The sequence below is a fragment of the Colobus angolensis genome, unplaced genomic scaffold (genome assembly GCF_000951035.1).
Source record: "Colobus angolensis palliatus isolate OR3802 unplaced genomic scaffold, Cang.pa_1.0 Scaffold437, whole genome shotgun sequence".
In the NCBI taxonomy this organism is placed as follows: domain Eukaryota; kingdom Metazoa; phylum Chordata; class Mammalia; order Primates; family Cercopithecidae; genus Colobus; species Colobus angolensis.
Window position 1 is genome coordinate 451,802 of NW_012117788.1, and position 21,901 is coordinate 473,702.

At 40.4% G+C, this 21,901-nt stretch overlaps 1 protein-coding gene across 1 annotated transcript in view; it reads left to right on the forward strand.

The window, feature by feature from the left end:
- The window catches only part of KDM5A (lysine (K)-specific demethylase 5A), a 105,000-nt gene that overhangs the window by 41,959 nt on the left and 41,140 nt on the right, over positions 1-21,901 (forward strand). The window contains exons 11-19 of the mRNA XM_011957124.1: positions 3,620-3,801; positions 4,378-4,540; positions 6,817-6,936; positions 9,728-9,922; positions 13,113-13,294; positions 13,681-13,805; positions 14,317-14,467; positions 15,804-15,918; positions 19,059-19,414. Coding sequence (XP_011812514.1) covers positions 3,620-3,801; positions 4,378-4,540; positions 6,817-6,936; positions 9,728-9,922; positions 13,113-13,294; positions 13,681-13,805; positions 14,317-14,467; positions 15,804-15,918; positions 19,059-19,414 — 1,589 coding nt within the window. The remainder of the gene's footprint in view (positions 1-3,619; positions 3,802-4,377; positions 4,541-6,816; positions 6,937-9,727; positions 9,923-13,112; positions 13,295-13,680; positions 13,806-14,316; positions 14,468-15,803; positions 15,919-19,058; positions 19,415-21,901) is intronic.

Consider the following 21,901-nt stretch of genomic DNA (forward strand, 5'->3'; position numbering starts at 1 on the left):
GATCTCCTGACCTCGTGATCCGCCCGTCTCAGCCTCCCAAAGTGCTGGGATTACAGGCTTGAGCCACCGCGCCCGGGAGCTCTGCGTTTTAAAACTAATTTAGGCTGAGTGGAATGACTCACGCCTGTAATCCCAGAACTTTGAGAGGCCAAGGTGGAAAGGTCGCCTGAAGCCAGGAGTGACAGAAGAAAATCCTGTCTCTTAAAGAAAAGGAGAAAAAAGCTAATTTAATTAGTTTAAAATTTTAACTGCAGTTTAATATTTTTGCCTAGTTCTTTCTGTTGTAAAATCCAGGGCAGGCATGGTGGCTCATGCCTGTAATCCCAGCACTCTGTGAGGCCGAGGTGGGTGGACCACGAGGTCAGGAATTCAAGACCAGCCTGGCCAAGATGGTGAAACCCCGTCTCTACTGAAAACACAAAAATCAGTCGTGCGTGGTGTCAGGTGACTGTACTCCCCGGGAGGCTGAGGCAGGACAACCGCTTGAACCCAGGAGGTGGAGGTTGCAGTGAGCTGAGATTGTGCCACTGCACTCCAGCCTTGGCAACAGTGAGACTCTGTCTCAAAAAATAAAAAAAAGAAAGTTTAGGAATATTTGATTCTATGTTTATCATATTGTTTCATTTTTCAAAACATGTTTCCCTTTTGAATATAGCATAAATCTAAGCTTCTCAGTCCAAAACTTAAGATTAAAGATCTAATCTTTTTTTCTAGTGTGATTTCCTGTATTTTTGAGTATGACTATTCCATTCTGCCTCATCACCAGCTAGACTAGTATATACTCTGTAATTTACCTTTTACATTCTTGTAGCTCTTCCTCCTAGAGTGTTTGTTCAAATCTTACCTGTCCTTCAAAGCTCAACACAATTTCTTCCTTGCTGTGAAGTTTTCCCAACAATCTTTGTTATCCTTTCTCGTACTGCTATAAATAAATACTTGAGGCTGGGTAATTAAGAAAAGAGGCTGTACAGATTCCACAGGCTGTACAGGTAGCATGGCCAAGGAGGCTTTGGGAAACTTTCAGTTATGGCAGAAGGTGAAGGCTAAGCAGGCACGTCTTACATGGCCAGAGCAGGAGGAAGAGAGAGAAGCGGGAGTTGCTCCACACTTTTAAACAACCAGATCTCGTGAGAACTCACTGTTGTGAGAACAGCAAGGGGGGGAAATCTGCCCCCATGATCCGGTCACCTTCCACCAGATACCTCCTCCAACACTGGGTATTCCAGTTCAACATGAGATTTGGGTAGGGACACAAATCCAAACCGTATCACAATCCAAACCCATGATGATCACTGTTTTGTTGTCCTCTGAAGAACTGTATTTTTCTCTTCTATGTGTGTTTGGAATTTTATATATGTTACCTGGTATTGTAACTTTTTTTTTTTTTTTTTTTGAGATGGAGTCTCGCTCTGTTGCCCAGGCTGGATTGCAGTGAGGCAATCTTGACTAACTGCAAGCTCCACCTCCTGGGTTCAGGCACTTCTGCTTCAGCCTCCTGAGTAGCTGGGGCCACAGGCGTGCACCACCATGCCTGGCTGGTTTTTGTATTTTTACTAGTGATGGGATTTCACAGTGTTGGCCAGTCTGGTTTCGAACTCCTGACCTCAAGTGATACACCAGACTCGGCCTCCCAGTGTTCTTTTTGTTTGTAGACCTTGTCTCTTCAATGAAATTCACTATTTTTCAGCCAACCAACTGACCAATCAAAAAACATTGAGCAATAACCTGTTGAGATTCTTTTATTTCCTTTTTTGTTAGCCTGTTGAACTTAAGCGATAGATCTCTTTGTCATTTCTTATTGGAATTCTTAGTTGAACCTATGTTGGCCTTTGTTATTCTATCGTCTGTGACTTTTTTTTTTCTTTTTTTTTTTTAGTGAGACAGGGTCTTGCTCTGTCTTTCAGGCTGGAGTGCAGTGGCATGATCTTGGCTCACAGCCTCAGTCTCCTGGGCTCAGGGGATCCTCCCACCTCAGCCTCCCTAGTAGCTGGAACACCACCACGCCTGACTAATTTTTGTATTTTTTGTGGAGATTGTGTCTCGCCATGTTGACCAGGCTGGTCTCAAATTCCTGGGCTGAAGTCATCTGCCTGCCTGGACCTCCAAAAGTGCTGAGATTACAGGCATGAGCCACCGTGCCTGGCTTCTCTCTGACATTTTTTTTTTTTTTTTTTTTTGAGACAAAGTTTCGCTCTTGTTGCTCAGGCTGGAGTGCAATGGGGCGATCTCGGCAATCTCCGCCTCCTGGTTTCAAGTGATACTCCCATCTCAGCCTCCCCAGTAGCTGGGATTATAGGCGCCTGCCACCACGCCCAGCTAATTTTTTGTATTTTTAGTAGAGACAAGGTTTCACTATGTTGGCCAGACTGGTCTCAAACTCCTGACCTCAGGTGATCTACCTGCCTCACCGTCCCAAAGTGCTGGGATTACAGGTGTGAGGCACTGCACCCAGCCCGCCTCTCTGACTCTTAATTACGGTTTGAAAGTTTATATATTTCTGTGCTGCATTATAGATCATTTCCTCAAACCTGTTTTCTAGTTCACAAATTCTCTTAAGCTTTGTCATTGGCTCTTTAACTTCTTACCTTGAGGGTTTTTTATTTTTAACTTGTATTATAGAAACTTCTAAACAGTAAGCACAATAATGACCCTACCCCCATCCCTGCAAGTTCCTGACGTCCACATTCAGTTATCAACTTTCTAATAGCAGATTCTCATATCTGCTTCTGCGTTCAGACTGTTGTGATAGCGCATATCATCTTTCCCCGGGAAAACTCACACTATACTCCTGCAAGAACGTAGGTGGAAAAGGCAAGTGATGTCTTAGAATTACTGTGAACATAGTTTCACTTAGTGGATCCTCTGGATCCCATTTTGAGAACTGCTCTTCGTAAAGATGATAAGCACTTTTTTAAGTCACAGCCTCATACGGCTTCAGGGATGGATGTTGGAAAGTCATTCTCCAGTGCCAGTGTCCAATTAGAAGCCCCTGTGAAAACCCTTGCAACAGCTTCCTTTTTTATTCTGGCTTACTTCTGCTCTGTTTCCAGAAACTGGGAATTGCCTTTTCTTTTGGGTTCAGCTGTGAAGTTTTTTTGGTTATTGTTATCATTTGTCCAGTATTTCTAGATGTGTTTGTGTAATGGTTAGGAGTGATGGCAGTGACTTTCTGCATTGTGTCAGTCTTCATTGTTGCCACAAGTTCAGGATTATGTGTATTATTACATTTTGTCTTTACCGTATCTAGCACCGTTCTATCAGTATAGTAATAAGATTTTAGGATATTACGCTACTGGGTATAAAATAGAAATAGTGATGTTGTATTAAGGTGGGACCCATTTTCCTGACTGGCATGAGAATAAAGAATTGCTCATGTGCTTTGGAGTAACCAGAGGCATCTGAGATAAAGGGAATCTAAGTAGAACCTAGACAGAAGGTGGGATTAAATATTGAGTTATTTGAGTTACATGTAGTGCATAGCAAAGATCACAGACTGTATGCACTAGAGTACAAATACTATAAAATTTTTTACTTTTCTGGAAAGATTCCCTTGACATTTCTATTGAGCACTTTTCATTTCTGATTTTTCATTTACAGTTTTTTTTTTTTTCTCTTACAGGAATATGCACTTTCTGGTTGGAATTTGAATAACATGCCTGTCCTGGATCAGTCTGTTCTTGCACATATTAATGTGGACATCTCTGGTATGAAAGTGCCATGGCTGTATGTGGGAATGTGTTTCTCTTCTTTTTGCTGGCACATTGAAGATCACTGGAGTTATTCCATCAACTACTTGCACTGGTATGTACAGTCTGAAATACAACATGCATGGACTCTGCTAAAGTCTAGTGAATTAATGATGCCAAGTTTTTGATCCTTAAGGTTTATAGACAGAGTATGTTTAAGATTTCCATAATTTTTAGCCTTGGCCTGTTTCTTTGGGTAGTAAAACTGAACTCAGTGAAGCTGTTTAGAGGTATTCTAGAGAGCACTGACTTGTTCTGATCATTCTGGGGATAGTTGGAATGTCCGTTACTCACATGGACCTGTGTATCAAGGTCATGTATCAGCATCCTTTGGGACAGTGCTTACTTTTCATATAGCGTCTTTCCTGTTTGAAGGTGTTTTCACTGATCTGCCTTCCAGAGTTCATGTACTGAGTTGCTTTTCTAATTGTTTGTATCTGCCTATATATACTACTGTTTACTTACCTCCTGTTGTGAACAACAGCACGGGTTTATGAGATGGTTGCCAGAATTCAGGGCATATAATCTGACCATAGAATAAGACAAGTTAATTATAATTTGGTGGACTGGAATCAGATACCCTAGCCTCACTGGTACCATGTTCTGCCTAAACAGTTATTTCTTTTGCTAGGGGGGAGCCAAAGACATGGTATGGTGTGCCATCTCATGCTGCAGAACAACTGGAGGAGGTGATGAGAGAGCTGGCCCCTGAGTTATTTGAATCCCAGCCTGATCTTCTGCATCAGTTAGTCACCATCATGAACCCCAATGTGCTGATGGAGCATGGTGTGCCTGTGAGTCTTTTGCTGTCTTCCTTCAGTTTCTTGTTTGTTTGTTTCAGTTTTGAAACAGGGTCTTGCTCTGTTGCCCAGGCTGGAGTGCAGTGGCACAGTGATTGCTCATTGCAGCCTCGACCTGCTCAGCTCAAGCAGTTCTCCCGCCTCAGCCTGATGAGTGGCTGGGACTGTAAGAGCACACCACCACCCCTGGCTGATTCAGCCTGATGAGTGGCTGGGACTGTAAGAGCACACCACCACCCCTGGCTGATTCGTTGTGGCTGGGACTGTAGGAGCACACACCACCACCCCTGGCTGATTTGTTGTGGCTGGGACTGTAGGAGCACACCACCACCCTGGCTGACTTGTTGTGGCTGGGACTGTAGGAGCACACCACCACCCTGGCTGACTTGTTGTGGCTGGGACTGTAGGAGCACACCACCACCCCTGGCTGATTCGTTGTATGTTTCTAGAGATGAAACCTTACTGTGTTGCCCACGCTGTTCTCAAACTCCTGAGCTCAAGCAGCCCTCCCACCTCGACCCCCCAAAGTGTTGGGATTACAGGTGCGAGCCACTGCACCCAGCCAGTAGTTTTAATTTAAAGTTATTTTAGCTTTTGATTAGATAGAATAACGACATATGCTTTGTTTTATAACTAGAAATGAGTCATAACATCTTTTAGCCAAATTAGAATTTATACTCTGCAGGGAACAACTTTTATCTGATTAACAAGGGGAGTATTAAAGTATGAATCATACTTTATGTATAGCTACTTATTCACATAACCTTCTTTTTTCAGTAAATATTACGTCCTACTGGCCGGGCGCGGTGGCTCAAGCCTGTAATCCCAGCACTTTGGGAGGCCGAGACGGGCGGATCACGAGGTCAGGAGATCGAGACCATCCTGGCTAACACGGTGAAACCCCGTCTCTACTAAAAATACAAAAACTAGCCGGGCGAGGTGGCGGGCGCCTGTAGTCCCAGCTACTCGGGAGGCTGAGGCAGGAGAATGGCGTAAACCCGGGAGGCGGAGCTTGCAGTGAGCTGAGATCCGGCCACTGCACTCCAGTCCGGGCGACAGAGCGAGACTCTGCCTCAAAAAAAAAAAAATTACATCCTACTTTGAACAAAAATCTCATATTCTTTGTTATCGCTGTTTAACCAAAGCAGAGGTACTTTAAGTGGTGGCTCTAATAACTAATAAGGATGCTTATCCTAATAACTAATAAGTATGCTTATCCTTATTTTCTCAGATTTAGCTTTTAATACATGAGATAATGAAATAAAAATATACTGCAAAATGCCTTTTTCACTTTTTTTTTTTTTTTTTTTTTGAGACAGAGTCTCGCTCTGTCGCCCAGGCTGGAGTGCAGTGGCCGGATCTCAGCTCACTGCAAGCTCCGCCTCCCAGGCTTATGCCATTCTCCTGCCTCAGCCTCTCGAGTAGCTGGGACTACAGGCGCCCGCCACCTCGCCCGGCTAGTTTTTTGTATTTTTTAGTAGAGACGGGGTTTCACCGTGTTAGCCAGGATGGTCTCGATCTCCTGACCTGGTGATCCGCCCGTCTCGGCCTCCCAAAGTGCTGGGATTACAGGCTTGAGCCACCGCGCCCGGCCACCTTTTTCACTTTTGAACCTAAGTTTGAAGATGTTTCTCAAATTCAAGCTAATGCCTGATAAAGTATAAATTTAACAGGTTTACTATGGATAATCAAATATTCATCATAACTTTAAAGAGAAAGTAGATTGAGTAACATTTATAAAGTTACTTTGTTTTTAAGTAATAAATTTACACCAGAATCTGAGACTTTTCAGGAGACGTACAGTATTATTGTAAAACAAAATGAGATTTCAAGAAAACTGATTTTGGGAACATCTCATTGGGGATGTCTCATATGCTATGTGAGTTTAGTTAGTTCCAAAAAACTATCCAAAAGTAGCAGGAAATTCTATTCTTTGCCACTATTTACGGTACAATAATAAAACAAATTCTTTTAATTGTAAAAATTGTATCAGTTTAAGAAACTCATAGCTCATTGAGAGTAATTTTTTTTTTTTTGAGAATTTCTTTTGGCTGCTAATTCTTGTCATGAATTATAATCTATTATCAGTGACTATTTTAAGAAGGTAGAATTCTGGCTATTTCTGATATCATTTTCTGATATGTTTAACTTAATGCTTTATTGTTTTCAGTTTTAGAAAATGCATCTGAAATTATCTGACTAATAAAATCTGTCTTCTTCCTCTTTTTGTTGTTTCTATTTTTGTATCCCTGTTCCCAATTTGCATTTAGGTGTACAGGACCAATCAGTGTGCTGGCGAGTTTGTTGTGACATTTCCTCGTGCCTATCACTCTGGATTTAACCAGGGCTACAACTTTGCTGAAGCTGTGAACTTCTGTACTGCTGACTGGGTCTGTTCTATAGCAAGTGGCTGTTGTACGTCTACTAACCCCCTATAAATATAAAGCAGCTTAGTTGCCATGTTGGCTTAGCTGGGCTCAGGGTAGGGTTCGTCAGTATTTTAGTGGAGACTGGAGTGGCTATTATAGTTTAGAAAGCTAAGTAGATTTCCATCACATTTTTTATTTTGAAGATTTTATAGTTCTTACCCATTTATTATTTTCCTCATTCTGTTTGAACTTGCTTCCTTCATTTCCATTCTTTTCCTTCCCTTTCCCCTTCCCCCTTCCCCCATTTCCTTCTTTCCTTCCTTTCCTTCTCTCCTTTGCTTTCCTTTATTTGGACTCCCTCCCTTCTGGTCAAGTGCTCAGAATAGAGACTGTTTGAACTTATAAATGGTCAGTCGATTCTTTCTGAATCCTTCTTTTCTAAGGGAAAATACAGGTTGGTGCAAAAGTAATAGTGGCTTTTGGCATTGAAGATACAAGTTGGTGCACAAGTAATTGCAGTTTTAAAACCGCAACTACTTGTGCACCAACGTATGGTTTTCTTAGCTTTTGCTTTCTCTGAGCGTTTTTGGGACTTATTAAGGTGATCAGGCTTATAGAGATAATTTCAGATATTCTACCATATTTTCAAATATGTAGCTTTGAAATTTCACAAATTCCTTCATTTTTTTTTTTTTCTGATAGACAATTAGGTGATTTTACTAGTCTTGCCATTTTATGTTTTGTTCTGTTCCTTTTTTTAATTTTAAAAGAGTAACTATAATATTGAGATCTCTGTACTATACTTTTATGTAAATGATAATGCTAGGTAATTGCTGTTTTGCTTTTGTATGAAGTAGATAATCAAAAAATATTTAGTGGCTATTATGTTGCTTGGGAGAAGACTATACAGTATATTTATGATACACAGTGACTTTATTTTCTTGTATTGGTGCTGTTTTTGTTGCTTCTGTTAACATTTTGGGGGCAACCCTTTAGTAATGGATCTTACGTTTTCTGCAGGCACCTTGATTTGTTAAATTCCATGATTAACCGTACAGAGATTGTTTTTGTTTCCTTTGCTAATGAGTAAAATGATACAATGAATAGTCTTTCTTGATCAATAGTTTTGAGGTTTTTTCTTACTAGGCTTTGGAAACAGCATAATTCAGCAAGAACAAGGCTCGGCTCAGGGCTTCGCCTTGGGCTTGAGCCCTGCTTCTAGACATCCAGCCAGCATTATTGAGTGTGTGTGACACATGGTAACTGGCTAGGTGTAGGGAAGAAAAGGGGAGGGCTTAGGAGCTGGGGATAGTTTCTGCTGTTCCTCTTGTCACTGTTGTTGGTATTTGACCTTGGGCAGCTTTGAACATTTCACTGGGCCTAAGTTTTTTAGCTGGTATATAAAGATGCTGATAGATTCACTTAATAACCTCAGACAAGTTAGAGGATACGCGTGGAAGCCCTTGACGCTCTTTAGAAGAAGGGTGTGATACAAATTAAAAGTTGTAGCAGTTTTAGCTCTGGAATAAATTAATGGGACTAATTTTTATAAGTTACAATGGGTAATCACTTCTATTTTATGTGGCTTCCTCACATATTATAATAGTTAAGAACTGCAAATCCCACAGTATGATTTTTTCTTCTGCTTGTTTTTGTATTGAGACTAGATGAGAAATTTTTAAAGAGTACGTACTTAAGATATGAAAGAGTTGTGTGTTGTTAATAGACAAAATAATTGCTAATCATAGGTTCAGAATACACACACACACACACACACACACACTTTTTCCTTGGGAAAGGTTTTTCTTTGAAGAGTATGGAAACACTGCATAATTCAGAGATAGCCTCATATTTTCTTTGATTTCTCGGATTCCTTTCTGCCTTTCTCAAACTGTAGATGAATTCTAAAAGGGTCTTAAAGGTCAATTTCTTATTTTTTCTCTTTTATATTACAAATACAAACAAAATTCCTTTATCCAAGTTCTTCTGCCTGAGCATAGGAAAGAAGTGGAAGTTGGAGTGCATATTTATGTGTAGGGTATAGCTATTGTTATAATTTGGCTTGTAGCTTGATAATTACGGAGATTTTCAAGATTTATTTTAAAGGCTGTAACTGTTCATTTATGAAAAGTGATCATTTAGTCATTTATTTCACTGTTAGGGAAATAAAGTATATAATTTTATAATTTCACTTTGAATTATCTTTCTGCCAGGGTTGTTTTTAAAATAATTTCTAGATGCTAAAATCTAAATCGTCCTTTGTTTTGGTTTTTGCAAAAAAACTAAATGTCAGCCAATGTGGATTGCTTAAGTATTACTTTTTCCCTCTTTCCTATTTTTTTCTTTCTTTTTTTTCTTCTAATAACATCTATTCTTTTTGTTCTATGGAATGTTGAGTCCTCTGAGTATTTCCACTGAACCCTTTTTGGCCTGAACTTACTTAATTATTTACTTTTATAGTATTTTTCTTTTTCTTGTAAGGGCAGGCTCATGTTAAGTTAGTCTAAAAGAGTTTGCTGCTTCAGTTATATACCAAAGAACTCCTTGATATACAATAAATAGAAAATTAGCAGTTTAGGCCAGAAATTTAGCATTTCAGATTATGGGAATTTTCTGTGGGAAAGCCTTTGAAATTCTGGCTGGGTCATACAGGGTTAATATTTACAGTTAATGTAATATTGCCTCTTTATATTTAAATGAATTTGGTATTCTGTCTTCTTTCTAATAAAAGGGAGGACCTGGAGGGTAAGTAGTGGTTCTGTTCTGGGGTATGTTATAAGCGAGTTATTTAATTTGGAAATCTCCTTTTCAGTTGCCCATTGGACGTCAGTGTGTCAATCATTACCGACGCCTAAGGCGCCATTGTGTCTTTTCACATGAGGAACTCATTTTCAAGATGGCAGCAGATCCAGAATGCTTAGATGTGGGGCTGGCGGCCATGGTCTGCAGAGAACTGACTCTCATGACTGAAGAGGAAACACGATTAAGAGAGTCTGTTGTGCAGATGGTGAGTTTGCTGAGCACGTTTTCTGTGTTTGATACTGCTTATGGGATATGCTAAATGAACCTATAGATAGAATTTTCATCTCTGACTCCCTAGGAGTTGAACGTAAAAATCACTGATTTGGAGAAGATTTTATGTTTTTATAATTGACATATTGGTTTCTCCAGATTAAAAACGTTTTAGGAATCTTATCATCTAGGTTTTTAAAATGAGTCCTATCAGAATTTCTTAGGTATATATTTACATTTTAAATCTTCTACATACAGTGTTAATTGTTTAAACAAGAAAATTTAAATCACTTTTTTTCTGAGCTTTGTGTTGAATAAGTTGTGTTTCTGGCAATTACAGACTGTCAGTTTGAATTAATCTTTTTCCCTCCCCTTTAAGTAATTTGATGAATAGGAAGGATGGAATAACCAAGGGTTGGGATTTAAAATACTTAGAATAAGCTAAGCATCATCACATTGAACTGGCTAATATATGAGAAAATGTGTATCTTTAGCATCATCTTGGCCTGTTGTATCTAATATTTCCTGCATAGCTGGCTAGCTTCATTAGGTTTACACCGTCTAATATTTCCTGCATAGCTGGCTAGCTTCATTAGGTTTACACCGTGCTTCCTCCTGTTTTTGTATCATGTCCCTCCTCCTTCTCTGCCTGATATTCTGTCTCTGTTTTTAAAATAGCTTTGTTGAAGCGTAATTGAGATGTAATAAACTACATGTGTTTAAAGTGTACAATTTCATAAGTTTTGACTATGTATATACCCATGAAACCATTGCTACAATCAAGGTAATGAATATATCTATCACCTCTACAAGTTTTTTCATGCCCTCATATGGTTCTTCCTTCTTGCTCTGGACCACCTATATGAAAGATGGGCTCTATCTATCGCCCAGGCTGGAGCGCAGCGGCACAATCATAGCTCACTGCAGCCTCCGACTCCTGGGCTCTGGGAATCCTCCCACCTCAGCCTCTGGAGTAGTGGGACTGCGGGTGCGTGTTACCGTGTCTGTCTCATTTTTTAGATTTTTTGTAGTGGTGGAGCCTTGCTTTGTTACCTACGCTGGTCTCACTCCTGGCTTCAAGCAGTCCTCCTGCCTTGGCCTCCTGAAGCGCAGGGATTACAGGCATGAGCCACCACACCTGGCCATCCTGCACCTTCACCTTCTCTTGCCCCCAAACCCCAGAAACCACTATTCTTTCTTTGCTTATTTTTTTGGAGAATTTTATTCAAATCAAACCATACAAGTTGTCCTTTTGTGTCTGATTTCTTTCATTCAGCGTAATTACTTTGAGACTCATCCGTATTGTTGCATGTACCAATACTTTATTCCTTTTTATTGCACACTGGTTTTCCTTTGAATAGGTGTACCACAATTTGTTTATCCTTTCACTTGTGGGTGAACATTTGGATTGTTAACATTTTTTGGCTGTTAGAAATTAAATTGCTCTGAACATTTGTGTACAGCCTTTTGATGGACATATGCTTTTATTTATTTTGGGTAAATACTAGGCGTGGAATGCTTGGATCATATAGTGTGTGTATGTGTAATTTTTTTTTTTTTTTGAGATGGAGTTTTGCTCTTATTGCCCAGGCTGGAGTGCAATGGCTTAATCTCAGCTCACCGCAACCTCCGCCTCCTGGATTAAAGTGATTCTCCTGCCTCAGGCTCCCGAGTAGCTGGGATTACAGGCATGCGCCACTGTGCCCAGCTAATTTTTGTATTTTTAGTAGAAAGGAGGTTTCTTCATGTTGGCAGGCTGGTCTTGAACTCCTGACCTCAGGTGATCCGCCTGCCTCAGCCTCGCAAAGTGCTGGGATTACAGGTGTGAGCCACCGCACCCAGCTGTATGTGTAATATTTTCTAAAAAACTGTGAAGCTGTATTCCAAAGTGGTGGTACCATTTTACATTTCCACCAGCAGTGTGTAAGAAGTTTCAGTTGCCTTCTATCCTCACCAACATTTGGTATAGTCTTTTCAACTTTAGACATTGTAATAAGGTTATAGTGGTATTTCATTATTTAATATTCCCACTTTAAGCTTGTATTCTTTTTTTGTTGTTGTTTTTGAGACGGAGTCTCACTGTGTTGCTCAGGCTGGAGTGCAGTGGCATGATCTTGGCTCACTGCAACCTCAGCCTTCCAGGTTCAGCAGTTCTCCTGCCTCAGCCTCCCAAGTAGCTGGGATTATAGTCATGCACCACCTTCTCTAGCCAGTTTTGTATTTTTAGTAGAGATGGGGTTTTACTATGTTGGCCAGGCTGATACTGAGCTCCTGACCTCAAGTGATCCACCTACCTTGGCCTCCCAAAGGGTTGGGATTACAGGTGTGAACCACTGTGCCTGGCCTATACTGTATTCTTTTTTTTTTTTTTTTTTTTGAGGCAGAGTCTCGCTCTGTCGCCCGGACTAGAGTGCAGTGGCCGGATCTCAGCTCACTGCAAGCTCCGCCTCCCGGGTTTAGGCCATTCTCCTGCCTCAGCCTCCCGAGTAGCTGGGACTACAGGTTCCCGCCACCTCGCCCGGCTAGTTTTTGTATTTTTAGTAGAGACGGGGTTTCACCGTGTTAGCCAGGATGGTCTCGATCTCCTGACCTCGTGATCCGCCCGTCTCGGCCTCCCAAAGTGCTGGGATCACAGGCTTGAGCCACCGCGCCCGGCCACGTTTCTTTTTTTTAGAGACAGGGTCTTGCTGTGTTGGCTGGGGTTGGAGTGCAGCAGTACTGTCTCAGCTCACTGCAGCCTGGCCTCAAATGATCTTCCCTCCTTAGCCTCCTGAGTAGCTGGGATTGCAGGCATGCACCACCATGCCTGGGTAATGTTTAAACATGTTTGTGTAGGGATGCTGACTTTGTTGCCCTGTCTGGCCTCAAATCCCTGGCTTCAAGCAATCCTTCCACCTCGGTCTCCTAAAGTGCTGGGATTATAGCCATGAGCCACTGCAACCAGCCCACATTTCTTTATAGTTTTGTTGCTCAAATGTGCATCCTTAGATACCAAACTTTAATCTTGCGCATTGAAAAACAGTGATGATTACTTCTAGGACGCATTTCGATGTTGTGCCATTGTACCTTTCGTGTTTATACCTTTAAGTCAGAGATTTGTCTGTGGAAAAAAATGTAGTAACTTAAGTTTTTTGATGTTTTAAAGACTAGAAAGACTTGATCTAGTGCAATAAATTATATTTCAGGGTGTCCTGATGTCAGAAGAAGAAGTGTTTGAGCTTGTTCCTGATGATGAGCGGCAGTGTTCAGCATGCAGAACCACATGTTTTCTCTCTGCTCTCACATGTTCCTGTAATCCTGAGCGGCTTGTATGTCTCTACCATCCAACTGATCTGTGCCCCTGCCCCATGCAGAAGAAATGTCTTAGGTATCCAAAAGTATTTTGTGAAACTTCCATGACCTTTTTTTAAAACCAAGTCTTAATGTTATTTTTACTTACTCCCTTCCTTTACTCCTTTTACTCTGGACTTCTCAACTTCTCTGTCTACTTCGAGGCTTGAAGACCAGTCCTTTAAAGTTGGCCCTAAACTTGGCAGCTGAAATTAGTTTCTTTATCAGTTGATTTCACATGTTCCTTGTCTCCTTGCATTAAAAACGGTGGGCTGGTTTGATTTTCTCTTCATGTGAACGAAGATCCCATTCCCTTGGCCATTGTATTCTCTTTAAGCCGATTATACTTAAAACTTTATTTTTAAGTTATTGTTGGTTTTTGAGGTTTTTATTTCTGTGTGTGTTTGTGTTTTCTTTTTGTAGATATCGCTACCCATTAGAAGACCTCCCTTCTCTGCTATATGGTGTAAAAGTCAGGGCACAGTCCTATGACACTTGGGTCAGTCGTGTTACAGAAGCATTGTCTGCTAACTTCAACCACAAAAAAGGTTAAATTTCCTTCTTTCGTATACATATGCTGAATTGATTGCCACTTTAAAAGAGGCTTTGTTTAGTTTTATGTTTTTTCCTTCCGTAAAAGAAAAATCCTAGGCTTCCTATGAGATTTGAGATTAATGGGTTGGTTGAATATAGACTTAATTTTCTATTGAAGAATCTTCTTTGAAATGAAAAAACTGACTAAAAATGGGCCGGACATCTAACTTGCAGTAAATTAATTATATATGTTGGGAACCCACTATTACCAGTAAGACTAACACTGAAGGCTTCTTTGGAAAGAGAGATTTATTTACCTGAGAGAAACTGTCTATAAGGATTATAAATGAGCACCTGGTTGTTAGCTTTTATTGTGTTGGTGAGATTTTCACAGCTGTTTGTTTCTGCTGATTATTATGTTTCTACTAGTAGGTTGGGGACTCACTTGGGTGAGGTTGGTGAAGATTTTAGAATGGCTTTTTGTGTCTGTGGTCATTGTATATGGCTCTTTATTTATTTTTACAGATTTGATTGAATTGCGAGTAATGCTGGAAGATGCTGAGGATAGAAAATACCCAGAGAATGATCTCTTTCGAAAACTCAGGGATGCTGTAAAAGAAGCTGAGACCTGTGCTTCTGTGGCTCAGCTGCTTCTGAGCAAAAAGCAGAAACACAGGTAAACCTAAGAAGAGTTTAATTATTGTTGTCCTCTTTCTTTCAGAGTAAAAACCAAAGTTTTGTCTGGCCTGTGAAGCCCTACATTGTCTTGGACCTCTTGTGACCATGTCTCTTGCTCCCAGTAATGCTCCAGTTTTATATCCTACTATTCTCCCTTCTTTCTTGCTCCTGCCTGCAGTGTTCTTTCTCTTGCTGTTCTTCATACATAGCGGGCACTTTTTTGCTTAGGACTTCATGCTCTCTCTTTACTCTGCTTGGAGTTCCCTTCCCACCATATCCAGGTGGCTTGTTCCGTTACCTACCTCTTTGAAGCCTTTGTTTTCAAATGTCACTTTGTTGGCGAGGGCTTTTCTGACAAGCCTTTATAAAATTACAGTCCTTTTGCCCTTCTTTCATGCTTTGTTTTTCTCCTAGCGTCATCACCTGCTAATATACTAATCTACTTACTTTATTTATTATCTGTCTTCTCTTCCCCATCCCTCACTAGAATGTACACAAGACTAGAATACCAGGAATTTTTTTTTCATTGTCATATTTCTTGTGCTTAGAACAATGCCTGGCACATAGTTGTGCAATAAATATTTGCAAATGAATAAATGGAAACTATAGGCCGAAGGCAGGTGGCAGCAAAGGGTAACCTTGATGGATGCAGAGGAGGTTGTTAAGAAGCATAGAAGTATGCACCCTTGATATGATGTAATTCCTAAGTATTAAATTTTCTGTGGTATTTAAATCTGTTGTTGTAATTCCAGCACATTTCTTTTGTCTGAATGGCTTTTCTATAGCAATTCATACTGGGTTTTTTAATTACCTTGTACATTTTTTATTTACCATTTTGTTAGATAACTTTTCTTAGAGACATTGATCAACGGCTCTTAGCTTGTCATTGGGCCAGTGACCCCACTTGGAGAACCTGGTAAAAGTTTAGGAACCCTCTTAGAAAAATCATACACACACAAAATTTTGGAACACTTTCAGAGGATTCATTGTAACCTAAGGCAGGTTAAAGGCTCTTTTTTCACATTTTAACCTTCTTGAGATACAGGGTTAAGTTTTATCAATGAACTTAATATTCCACCTATGAGGAATTTATGTAATGTTTGAAATGTTTAATACTTGTAGATCGAAGGAACTGTAACTTGGAGAGTTGAATCTTTGAGTCATTAACTGAAGAACTTAAAAACTGTTTTGAAGTGGTCACCATTGCAGTGTAATCCCTCAAACACTGGGATTCTAGGATTGCTTAGGTTTGAATTCTGAAGAGAATAGGAGCCCTTTTGATACCAGAATGACTGATTTTTTCTTACTTATATCTCAATATTATTTCACATCAGACAGAGCCCAGATAGTGGGAGGACTCGGACCAAACTGACAGTGGAAGAATTGAAGGCCTTTGTCCAACAACTGTTTAGTCTTCCGTGTGTCATCAGCCAAGCTCGGCAAGTGAAGGTGGAGTATTACATCCTTTTTTTGGGTAATGTCCTTTGTGACGTGGTCTCCTGTTCTGGGTTTCACAGAATGGTATCTCTAAACTAGTTTTTTGCTCTAATTTTTTTTTTTCTCTCACTATATGCTGCTATTTGAGGTTCTTTAATAGGCAATTTTTTGGTTTTGTTCTTAGCCATTATTCCCCATTTAAAATTCTGTAAGGCTGATAAAGAATTATTTTTTTCTGGCCGGGCGCGGTGGCTCAAGCCTGTAATCCCAGCACTTTGGGAGGCCGAGACGGGCGGATCACAAGGTCAGGAGATCGAGACCATCCTGGCTAACCCGGTGAAACCCCGTCTCTACTAAAAATACAAAAACTAGCCGGGCGAGGTGGCGGGCGCCTGTAGTCCCAGCTACTCCGGAGGCTGAGGCAGGAGAATGGCGTGAACCCGGGAGGCGGAGTTTGCAGTGAGCTGAGATCAGGCCACTGCACTCCAGCCTGGGTGACAGAGCAAGACTGTCTCAAAAAAAAAAAAAAAAAGAATTATTTTTTTCTATATTAATTTTAGTTCAGAACACCCATTTAACATAGATGTAATTGAGATGCAAGAAATTAGTTAGAATAATCTGCATGTGTCAGTGTTATTAATACATGAGCTTTTAAAAATGCAGAGCTCTGAAATTACCAGCACCCTGATGGCTTAATGAATATGTAAAATCTTCAAAGTATGTATTAAATATATTAATCTCCATAGTTAATGATCTTTTGATAGTTTGGGGTGTTTTTGTGTTTTGGGGGTGGGTAGGGGTCTAAAATAGTGTTTTTTGTTTTTGTTTTTGAGAAGGGAGTCTCGCTCTGTCGCCCAGGCTGGAGTGCAGTGGCACGATCTTGGCTCACTGCAAGCTCTGCCTCCTGGGTTCAAGTGATTCTCCTCAGTAGCTGGGATTACAGGAATGGGCCACTATGCCCAGTTAATTTTTGTATTTTGAGTAGAGACGGGGTTTCGCCATGTTGGCAGTCTGGTTTGAAACTCCTGACCTCAGGTGATCCACCCACCTCGGCCTCCCAGAGTGCTGGGATTACAGGCATGAGCCACCGTTCCCGGCCTAAAATAGTTTTTATCAAGGTTATCAACTTGTGAAATCTAGGGTCAGTTGTGTTCTTGTCTTATTCCATTTCATAAGAGCATTTTGATCAACTACTCTTTCTTGAATGCTGTTCTTTAAGCCTCTGTGACATCACACTTTCTGGGTTTTTCTTAGCTCATTGGCAGTTCTTCTCTTAAGTCTTCCTTGCTGCTTGTTTTCTCTTTGACTTGACTTCTCAAGTATTGGAGTATATGAGGAGTCTCGGCCTTTTCTTCAGGTGCCCCCACGTCTGATACCTTATTTGCCCAGTGACATTAAATATCACCTATATCCTGTTGATTCAGTCCCACATCTCCAGCCCTGGATGCTTTTCTTCCCCACAGACTTGTATGTCCAGCTGTATACTCTGGATTTCCTTTTGGTGGACTAAAAGGCATATTAAAGGCTTTTTTTCTTTTCTTTTTTTTTTCTTTTTTTTGAGACAGGGTCTGGCTCTGTCACCCGGGCTGCAGTACGGTGGTATGGTCTCAGCTCACTGTAACTTCGGCTTCCCAGACTCAAGCAATCCTCCCACCTCAGCCTCCCAAGTTGCTGGTACTACAGGTGCACACCACCACACCTGGCTAATTTTTGTATGTTTTGTAGAGACGAGGTTTCACCATTTTACCCAGGCTGGTCTCAAAACTCCTGAACTCAAGCAATCCACTTGCTTTGGCCTCCCAAAGTGCTGGGATTACAGATGTGAGCCACCACACCTGGCCTTAAGCTGTTAATGAACCAAATGAATCAAACTCCTTGATTTCTTTATTTCCCTTATTCCCCGTGTTCAATATTTAAACAAGTGCTGGCTGCTGTTACCTCCAAAATATATCCCACAACAAACCATTTATTGTCCTCTCCGTTGCCTAAACTATGCTCTACACCACTGGAATGTGCCCCTTGGATTACTGCAACAGGCTTTCAGCTGCTTTCTCTTCTTCTGCTCGTCTGACATTTTATATTTTGTTTGGTAACCAGAATGATAATCTAAGTTTTAAATCAAATCACATCATTTCCCTGTGGTTAAAATTCTCCAGTGGTTCCCCAAAGCCATTTGAATGAAATTCAAACTCATTGTAACCTAGAAGATACTGTGTAGTCTGACCTCTGCTTATTTTTTAACCACATTTCTCCATCGTCCACTTGTAGCGGCTCACCAAGCTCATTCTTCTTTAAAAGCATTTGCAATTATTATTTACCCTGCCCTAACTGTTCTTCATTCAGACCCTCTTGTAGTTCCTTCCCAACCCTCAATTTAGTTTCAGTTTGCCTTCTGTGACTACCATGACATTGCTAAGTAATATGCCTTTGCCCGCTCTGGTCATTCTCTGTTGTGCTGCCCTATTTTCAGAGCACTTGACACTAACTGAAACATTTTATTCCTGTGTTCACTGGTCACCTGCATTAGAATATGTGTTCTCTGGGCGGGGCATGGTGGCTCTCGCCTGTAATGCCAGCACTTTGGGAGGCTGAGCGAGCGGATCATGAGGTCAGGAGATTGAGACCATCCTGGCTAACATGGTGAAACCCTGTCTCTACTAAAAATACAAAAAATTAGCTGGGTGTGGTGGCAGACACCTGTAGTCGTAGCTACTTGGGAGGCTGAGGCAGGAGAATGTTGTGAACCCGGCAGGCGGAGCTTGCAGTGAGTTGAGCTCGTGCCGCTGCACTCCAGCCTGGGAGACAGAGTGAGACTCCATCTCAAAAAAAATAAAAAAAGTTTGTTCTCTGAAGACAAGGACTTTTTATGTCTTCTTTAATACTGTGTGCCTGGAAAAGTGCCTGTATCTAAATCAGCAGTCATTAAATATTTATTGAATGAATCAACTGTATTTTAAAAGTAGGAGTATAGCTAGAAGTAATTACACAAAAGCATATTTATTAATTTAACTATCATATCTGAATATTTGGTGTTATGATAGTGAGATTATAAGAGTCAAGAATTGATAGTGTGCCTTGACTATGTCTAGTTCATACTCTTTTGTATCTTTTAAGTTTGTTTTTTGAATTTTTATTTCTTTTGACCTTTTCAGAATCTGCTAGATGATGTGGAAGAGTTTCATGAACGTGCTCAGGAGGCCATGATGGATGAAACCCCAGATTCTTCCAAACTCCAAATGTTGATAGATATGGGCTCTAGTCTGTATGTGGAACTCCCTGAATTACCACGACTGAAGCAAGAGCTGCAACAGGCTCGGTGGTTGGACGAAGTAAGGCTGACTGTATCAGATCCACAGCAAGTCACTTTGGATGTCATGAAGAAACTGATAGATTCTGGGGTAGGGTTGGCACCCCACCATGCTGTGGAGAAAGCAATGGCTGAACTACAGGAGCTCCTTACAGTCTCTGAACGATGGGAAGAAAAGGCTAAGGTCTGCCTACAGGCAAGGTGAACACATTTTGGTGACTGTTGCCTCTTTAACAACTAAGTCAGAAGGTAGAATGGGAAGAAGGAGTTTAAAGGCTTATTTCATTAAATGGCTTGTTTTTTTTTTTGTTTTTTTTTTTCCTTTAGGATTTTAATGTGTAAGTAGCATTAGTTAAGTTGTGTAGGTGGGAAAGGCATTTCCTGATGATCCAGGGCCTGAAGGAAATGGGGAGATTCTCCTCTCTCCTTGCCTTGGCAGGCAGCTCCTGGAGAGGTGCAGGTCGGTGGGAGTGGGTACAGGCAAGCCGGAGAGTTTCTTCCTGGGCAGGAATGCCCACAGTCCACACCTTCTTCAGCCCTCAGAGCACCTCATTGTGTCTGGACCCACGAATGGAGTGGCAGTGCTAGGGAGTGGGTGCTCCTGTGTCTGGCTCCAACAACTGGTTTATTGTGATGACATTAAAAATTAAATGTTTTGTGCCTTCCCTGGCCTATTGCTAAGTTATCAAATGGGGCTACATGTAGACAGTTTCAAATATATGCAAACTATTGTGCAGAGTACTTTGTTAGGTACTTCATGTTATACAAAGTAGTGTTTTGTTTAGAGCCTATACTTAGTGGTATGATAGTTAGGAAGTAAGAAGTGTAAAGCTCATTGTAGTATGTTATTAATGTTAACCGAACGGTATGGAAAAATGTTACAGGGATTCAGAGGGGAAGATCATGGTGAGCTTGGGTGGTCAATAGAGAAGCTTCAGAGAAAAATCAGAACTTAGGTAGAGCCTTGAGGAATGAGTAGGATTGAAGTGGAAGGAAAGTAAGAGAAATGTCAGAAACTGAGTTTAAGGAATATTTAGGGTGTGTTCAGGTGACAGAAAATAAGTGGGTTTCCCTGGAGTGGAGGATTTATGCTGAAAAGTATTGGGGGATGAGAATAAGGCAGGAGGAGAGTGTTGAGTGGCTGTATTGGCATCAGCACCCCATTGGACTTAATGAGATTTAAATAAAGTGTTTATATCTGACTGTATATCAGCAAATTTGGGTGATAATGGTGGTGGTCTTTGTGAAAGCATTTCTCTAGCAGCTAAGATTAATATTTATATAATTTCTCTTGTGAGGATGAGGAAACGAGTGCATAGAGTGATCACGTAGTTACTGAGTGATACAACTGAAATTTAAAGCATCTTCCACTTCATTTCAATATCTCTGTGTACTTAACTACTTTGCCAGCCACTTAACTTTGGATGCATTTTGATAAGAAAATCTTTAGGTGATTTAATGAGCACAGCTCTGAGAAGCCTCTATGTACACTGGATATTTTGCTATCCAGATGACATGCAGAATACATACTAAAATTTATTCATTGCTTTTCCTGTTTGAACTATTCATATTACTCAGTGTCTTCAGATTAATGACAGTTCCAGGAGGTGGGAACATATTAAGTGGACAAAGCTAAATAACTTTGGAATGTAACACTATGATTTTGATAATACCTGATACAACTGGTAGTAGGCTACCAAATGAAATTTCGTTGGTAATAATAGTTAAACACTTTGTTTTCCTGGTCTCCTATATTTAATCAGTCACCAGGTCCTGATGATTTTGTCTCCAAAATGTCTTTCATATCTCTCTCTCAAATTCATTGTCACTGACCTAGTTGTAGTCCTCTTATATTTTACCTTGATATTTGAGTTTGGTAAGTATTGATGGAGAACCTACTCCATGCCAGGTACTATTTCTAAATGCTATGTAGACAGTAGTGAACAAGACACACAAAGATCTCTGCTTTCATGGAGCTACCGTTCTAGTAGAGAGAGAGATAAATGAATGAATTTCAAATAATTACTGTCATGAAAAAAGTAAAACTGGTAAAGAAATAGAGGATTATGTGGTTGGTGGAAATAGTGGGAGTTAGACTCTTTTCTAATTTCTGTCAGAATTATTTTTCTGAAACACATCCTTAATCTTCTTGATCTCTTAGTATTGGTTATTAACTACTTACCATTATTTTCTTGAGATTCTTTCTTTGCCTTTGGGCTTCTCTCTACATCTAAAATAATGGTTTTCCTCAAGATTCTGGCAAGGATACCTTTTTTCTCACTCTGTACAGTCTCTCTGGAAATTTAATTTAATTTCTTGGCTCTGTTTGCCTTCTTTATACTGAGTAACTCCTAAATCTTCATTTATAATACAGATTTCTTTCATAAATATCATCTGCCTGTTAGATAATTCCAGGGGATGTCTCACAGATACCTGAAATTCCCTGTATCCAAAATTGGACTCATTAATGTCTTCCCATATCCTCCTCCTTTGTTTCTTTATTCTTTAAATGATACCATCTTTCACTCATTTGAACAAGCAGGTACTTTGGTAGTTAGCTTTGACTCCTCCCTTCTTCTTTATCCTCAAACTCAGTTGTGCTGATTATATTTCCCCAGTGCTTCTCACTTTCATTCTTTTTTTTTTTTAAGTCTGCACATGGATTTATGCTATACTCATTCTTTTTCA